Source organism: Elaeis guineensis, chromosome 2, assembly GCF_000442705.2.
Source record: "Elaeis guineensis isolate ETL-2024a chromosome 2, EG11, whole genome shotgun sequence".
Lineage (NCBI taxonomy): Eukaryota > Viridiplantae > Streptophyta > Magnoliopsida > Arecales > Arecaceae > Elaeis > Elaeis guineensis.
The window spans coordinates 107,878,069-107,884,577 of NC_025994.2; the positions used below are offsets into that span (position 1 = coordinate 107,878,069).

Consider the following 6,509-nt stretch of genomic DNA (forward strand, 5'->3'; position numbering starts at 1 on the left):
GTTGATACTTTAGCTTGCTGACACCAGAATTGTTCCTTTTGCCAACCGCTTGGGGATATATCAGTCCCCCGTGATGATTATTGCCTGGAAAAACATGTTGGTTCTAGGCTAATCATATAGTCCACATCAAATACCCAGCAAGACTCCTCATAAATTTGTTAGGAACCCCAGAACCTTGCAAGGACTTGTAATATAAATCTACCACATTATTATGCTGATTTAACTGCATTCCAGTATCTCGTCTAAACAACTCCCAACATGTCTGGCTCAGCAAGCTTTCAACATAGGCAGCTCAACACAAGTGAGTTGACGCTATTCGAGTAATTAAGATCTGTGACTTCCAGATTTTGGTGCAATTTAAGCCAAGACCATCCTATTCAACCAAACCCATGCAAACTGAGGTTAAACCAAACCTATTAATGCACCAAGTAATGTCAATCCAGAAATCCCTTCATCTATCAAAAAAAGTTCATTTTTGTACGCTTTGGTCCACCATAAAAGGTTTTCTGCTTTGTTTATCCTCTGCTTCAACCACCACATTCCAATCCCCAGCGATTAGCATCGGCCAACCAAGTTGAACAACACGAGAAGGCTCTCCCAAATATATAATTTCTCCTCCACCTCATGGCTTGCATAAAAACCACAAAGAATCCAAGGATTTGTATGCCCATCACTCATAACGGTGTAAATCACATATCGGCTTACAGATACAAAATCTATCGCACTACAATTTGGATTCCGGAGAGAAAGTAGCCGGAAAACATTTGTGTTTCCAATATTGCTCCATAGCCATCGAAATAGTAGGGCTAACTGATTCATCATCTAAATGTGTTTCCATCAACAGAATAACGTGAGGTTTTTGTTCCCTGATGTGCCTTTGCATCATCAAAAGAAATGAAGGCAGTTTGGTGCCCTACAATTCCATATGAGAAACAATCATTGTAGAGGCTGGGAAGAACAAGCTACCTTCTCTCTCACGTTGCACCTAGTCATCTTCTTGGTGGCTCCCCATAATCTTTAATTGAAACATTACCTATAATGATTACCGATTTCTAGGGCAGCATGATTGCAGAAAAGGCGAATTCACTCTCAGGGCAGGAACATAGCTTCCTGCACTGTTTTCCCACCCTCTTTTCCTCATTATTCTCGGTTATCATTTATAAAGATTTCGTTGTGAATATAGTAAGCTTGTACTTTCCTAATAACTTGTTGGGGAATACCGACCGATTCCGCTCATACCGACTTATGATCGGGCCTATCCGATCGACCGACCGACCGACCGATCGACCGATCGTCGGATGCCGTTATCGACCGATCGACGGCTCTCTACTGTCCGACCGACTGCACCAGGGGGTCTGATGTCCGACTCCCGCGACGTACCCGATTGACTGTCGGAGGAGTCCGAATCTCCACCTGACGTCCCTCAGCTGGCCACCAACCTAAGGTCGGTCGACTCCTCCAATCGCTGTACTACTGCCAGAGACTATCAGTCCTGACAACAGCATGCGACACTGCCGCCTAGGGGCATTGTCCCGCCTATGGCATTGTCAACCCTAGTGATTTGACGGTCCCACGACGATTTGACACCTTTACGGCGATTCTGACAGTTTACAGTGAGTTGACAATTTTTCAATTGTCCGCGCCATTAATGACGGTGCCATACCACGCTCCACTATATATATCGGGGAGGGCAACAGTGCTAGAGGTCCCTTTGAAACTCTTGGACTTGCCTCCTCTCTCTTTTTCCCTCTCTCGTTGAGCTCTTTGTTTTCTTTTCACTGTTGCCTAGTCTCCTCTCTGACTTGACCGTCGGAGGGTCCCCACCGGAGCCGCCTCCGATCAGTGCGGATTTTTTTTTGCAGGCGCTCGTTCCCGACGACCAGACGATGAGAAGATTGGCCGCAACATAACTAATCATATGTTTGCTGCTAAATGTTTCTAAGGATCAGAATCACATCAAATTCCTATCTCATGCTGAAATCAATTCTCAGAGGAGGTGAACATGGCTCAAATTCGGTCATGGAGGAAGAACATCATTCTCCTAGGATCATCGAGGACAGGGATCACCGGCCGTACGGTCGCGACCTGTTGCCCTGAACCCTGAGGTCCACCGTCGTCTACGCACCGACTTCGCCGTCACGATGGACCAGCATCAATGCATTTCGGCTCAGTGGACCCTAGATTCTGATCAGATGGGCTTAATTTTATACCCCCGAAACCTGATGATTAGCGTTACCGGCATGCAATCAGTGCCCTCCTGCTTTACAATTCGGACCCCACCCTTTGATTGGACGGGTCATGTCGCGGGTGGGTCCTGGAGAGGCTTCTAAGATAAGGCCGTCGGTTGGTCCAGATCAAATGCAGAAACTACACAAGGACAAGAAAAAGAGTCCAATCTAGCGTGTTCCATCGTCGTCCGATCAATGAACCTGTTGGAGAATCCGTACAAAAACGAGTTCGTGGATGGAAGTGGGACGCCCGAAAGCCCGGATTCTCTGCTGCTTCTCCGCCGTTAAAAGAGTGCGCATTGCAAAGAGATTAAGGGATTCGTATGGAGTACGATATTTTTTCCTTTTTTTTTGAAATTTTTATAAAAGACGGCTGTTGTGTTCGTGCGCCATGCCAAACAAAACCTTTCCCATCTCAGGAAGACCCCTTTTTCACTACAGTGGAATTACAGACTAAAAAAAAAAGTAAAGTTCAAATAAAGAAGAACAGTAATTCTCCGGGTTCGAACACAGATGGTAAAAGGCGAATATTTTAAACAAAAAAGAAGGAAAAGAGTGAAGCCTTTCTATTTTCCTTTTCCAGAACGAGTAATTCGACTTCTCTTCTGGAGAAAAATTCGCCGCCTTCTTTCCGACGTCCTCCAGAGTTTACCGGCCGTGGGACTCGCGATGCGCTAGGGAGCAATTCGTCGTCACGGATTTTCACGTGCTGCGTATCTTTCCATTATGATGACTCCTCTTCCTCGTTTTAAACGGCATCATAATCCCAGAATGATGTAGTATACCAGCGTAATTGGAAGAGCTATCAGCATTCCAAAAATCACCCTGACAAATTTTTTTTTTAAAAAAAAATCATAATATTAGCTACACCAATAAAATCACAGTATAAGTTTCGATTCTATTTTAAATTTAAATATACTCACGCCGTGCTAAGAATAGCGGGATGGACGTTATACTCCTTGGCGAACACGAAGGGGACAATGCCTTGTGGAAGGGCCGCCTGTTTAAAAACCGAAGGGCAAATTAGATCCCGCGCGAGCGTTCGATATGCTTAGCGTCATCAAATCAGATATTGCGACGGCATGGGTGTCAGATGGAGATCCGACGGCAGCGGCGAAGCGACGGCTCGCCCAGTTTCTGTCTGTCAGCGGCTTGTTCTATTCCCATCCAATGTACCGACCCTCCGTCTCAATTCGACACGTTGTGGGTACGTGCCTGCTATCCATTCAAGTACGCGCGAGAATAAAAGGAAAGGTGGTTTGGAGCGTACCTGTACGATGGCCACGTGGAGGAGGACGCCGCGGAGGCCGACGGCGATGGAGGCCGCGGCCATGACCGCCGGGCCGGTAAGGAACCGGACGGCCATCGCGAAGGTCGCCGCCGAGTTCCCGCACGCGATGATCTTCGGCTGCAGCGCCATGAACAACCCTGCCGCAAGCACCAACCAACACGCATCATTTCACCCAACAGCAACCCAAACACCTACGGGCCCCACCCCCCTACTCCCTCGTAGTTTTATGGGTCCGACAATATTATTATCATCAATATAAATAAAACGCTATCGCAGTAAATTCTATGATCCGTCCTATTCGCCATTATTTTGGGTTGGGACCAAAGGAAGCAGGGCCGAAGGAGTTGAGAGGCTGCACCCTCCTCCTCTGGCCCCACCTCTCGACGGATAAACCGCTACCTGTGTCCGAATTTAAAGAAAAATCCAAATATACAGGTTATTTTAGAATGTATATAAAACAGAGAACATGCCCGGCATCAGAACCCTACCTAAGCTAAACATAGCCATTCCCAGCCCAGCGTCGGATAGTATGGAGATCGACTTCTCTATTATTTTCGGCATCGTTATGTGCCACCTGTGCCCATAGCATTTAAAAAAAATTAATCAATTCGTTAACTAATCAGCTAAAAATATGGGACGAAATTTAAAAAAAGGGGGGGAAAAAGATAGTTAGTTGGGAGATGGACCGGAAGGCGACGAGGGACCAGATGAGGCCGACAAGGCTGGAGTAGGTGTTAGGGTTGCGGATCAGTTTGCGCCACACCATGATGAGGATCAGACGGGTCATGACGCTAGCAGGAGGCATCTGGGGGTGGGTGTGCTTCCTTCCATTGGATGGTCCTCCGCCGCCCTTGGGGTGGAGCTCCGCCGTCGAGCTCGACCCCAGCTTCGATAACCCATCCGGCCCGCTGTCCCTGTCTCTCTCCTCCAAGTCTTCTAATCCCTTCCCTCCTTCAAAGCTAAAATCTTCTCCTCCACGTCCACAATCCTCACCTTCCGGTATCACCACTCCTTTTAAAGTTTTAATTTAAAATAAAATTAACAACAAAATCCAGATAAATAAAGATTATTTAACCGTTAAAAACATGGTACCTTTGGTTCCGCCATTTTGGGGGAGATCGGTGGGAACGAGCATGCGGATCTCCTTGGCGCCACCGTGGTCCAGCCGGCCAGCGAGGTCCGGGGCGGCGAAATCCGCGCCGCCGAACACGTGCAGGCCGCCGGCATCCGACACCGGCGACGCGCTGGAGCTCCAAACAAACATGTGGAGCTCCTTCGCGTCGTGGTTCGCCGCTCTGTTCTGCTGCTGCTGCGTCGCTGCAGTTGTTGTCGGCAGGGTTGGATTGCTGGCGGTAGGTTTCTTTATCACGGTGGCGGAGGCGGAGGAGATCTCCGGGTTGGGAGCCGGGTAACGCCCGAAGCGTGGGGATCCGACGGCGGCGGCGCCGTCGTCGAAGTTGGAGGGGCGAGGAGTCGGGCCACGGGAGGAGTGGAGAGAGTAGAGATCTGCAGGACCGAAGTTGGAGGGGCGGAGTGGTGGAGGGGCGCCGCCGACCATGGCGAAGAAGTCGGAGTGATTGAAGTTGGATCCCCGTGGAGTAGGATTCCGGGAGGAGCTCAGGGAGTAGATCTCGGCGCCGGTGAGGTTGGAGGGGCGCGGGGTCATGGCCATGGAGAAGGAGCGGCGGGAGGCGTTGGAGCGGCGGACGGTGACGTGGATCTTGCCGTCGCCGCCGACCTCGGCGTCGGCTTGGAGGAGGTCGCGGCCGCCATCAAGAGAGACGACGTCGGAGTCGACGCGGAAGGAGACGATGGAGGCAGCGGTGTTGGGAAACTGGTCGGCGATGAGGAGGCGGGCGGCGCGGTACTCGAAAAGAAAGAGAAGGAGGGTGTACCAGATGATACACTGGAGGACGACGACCTGGACCATGAGGGATCCGGAGAAGCCGCCGTACATGGCGATGAGGAGGGGAATTCCCATGACGAGGGTGTTTGGGAGGGTGGCGAGAGAGAAGACGGTGATGGCCCAATCGAGGGAGCCGCGGGAAGAGAGGCGGGCCCAGGCGGTGAGAGCGGCGAGGACGATCAGCTTCTGGAGGGTGTCCGCGGCGATGAAGCGGAAGTTCATGGTGTAGGGGTCGTTGGTGGAGATGAAGTGGAAGGAGAGCAGGGGGACGGCGAAGATGGCGACGAAGCGGTTGATGCCGGAGCACTGGTCGGGCGAGAAGATCCCCCACCATCGCACCGACCCGTAGGCCAGGATCATCGCCACGTACAGCGGCACCACCGCCGTCAGCACCGTGTACAGGTCGTGCCACGTGATCATCCCCGTCGCTCTCTATATTCCTCCGATGCCGCCGCTGCCGCCTCCGGATCTTCTGGTGATGGTGGTGCTAATATCGCCGGAAGAGGCAATGGCATGCGACGGAGAATTGGGCGGTGCGCTCTTGTTCCTCTGTTTCGGATACGAGGGAGTGAGTTTTGGGAGCTTTGGGGTTCGTCAATGATGGGGTGTGAGTTTTCTCTGGCCGGAAAAGGGGGAACGAGAGTGGGGGAGAGAGGTGGGAAGTGAACTTAAGCCACTGGGGAGCGGAAATCAAGTAGCGAACCTGCTGATTTCTAACCTCCCCGCTTGCTGGCTATTTATACGCCCGGAGCGTAGAGGGAAATGTTCACTCGGACTCGTTCTTCGGGTTGAAGCTAAAAGAGGGAGAAACAGCTATTGTGTCCAACAGCAGACAGCTTTCAAGTGATCAGCTGAGTTTTATTTGTCGAATTAAAAGCAGGTGCCCACTTAAATTTTATATAAAAATAATTTATTATTTTAAATATAAATTAAAAATATTTTTTTATTTTTGATTGAAATAATTTTTATATCTTTATATAATATATTTTTTTCAATAAAGTAGTACTATCTTATAATAAGATAGTACTGTTTTATAATATCATTATATTACGGTAAGTCAGTATTGTTTTATAATATCCTTACA

The 6,509-nt window shown here is 49.7% G+C and overlaps 1 protein-coding gene across 1 annotated transcript; it reads right to left on the reverse strand.

Annotated features, from left to right (window-relative positions):
• Window positions 1-2,641: 2,641 nt before the first annotated feature.
• On the reverse strand, window positions 2,642-6,171 carry LOC105047623 (auxin efflux carrier component 3a). The gene is made up of 6 exons (XM_010926631.3): window positions 4,612-6,171; window positions 4,206-4,530; window positions 4,008-4,093; window positions 3,499-3,656; window positions 3,152-3,228; window positions 2,642-3,053 (listed from the first exon to the last, which is right to left on the reverse strand). The coding sequence occupies exons 1-6, from the start codon at window positions 5,843-5,845 to the stop codon at window positions 2,987-2,989; spliced, it is 1,947 nt and encodes a 648-aa protein (XP_010924933.1). The 5' UTR covers window positions 5,846-6,171; the 3' UTR covers window positions 2,642-2,986.
• Between the last annotated feature and the right edge of the window lie 338 nt (window positions 6,172-6,509).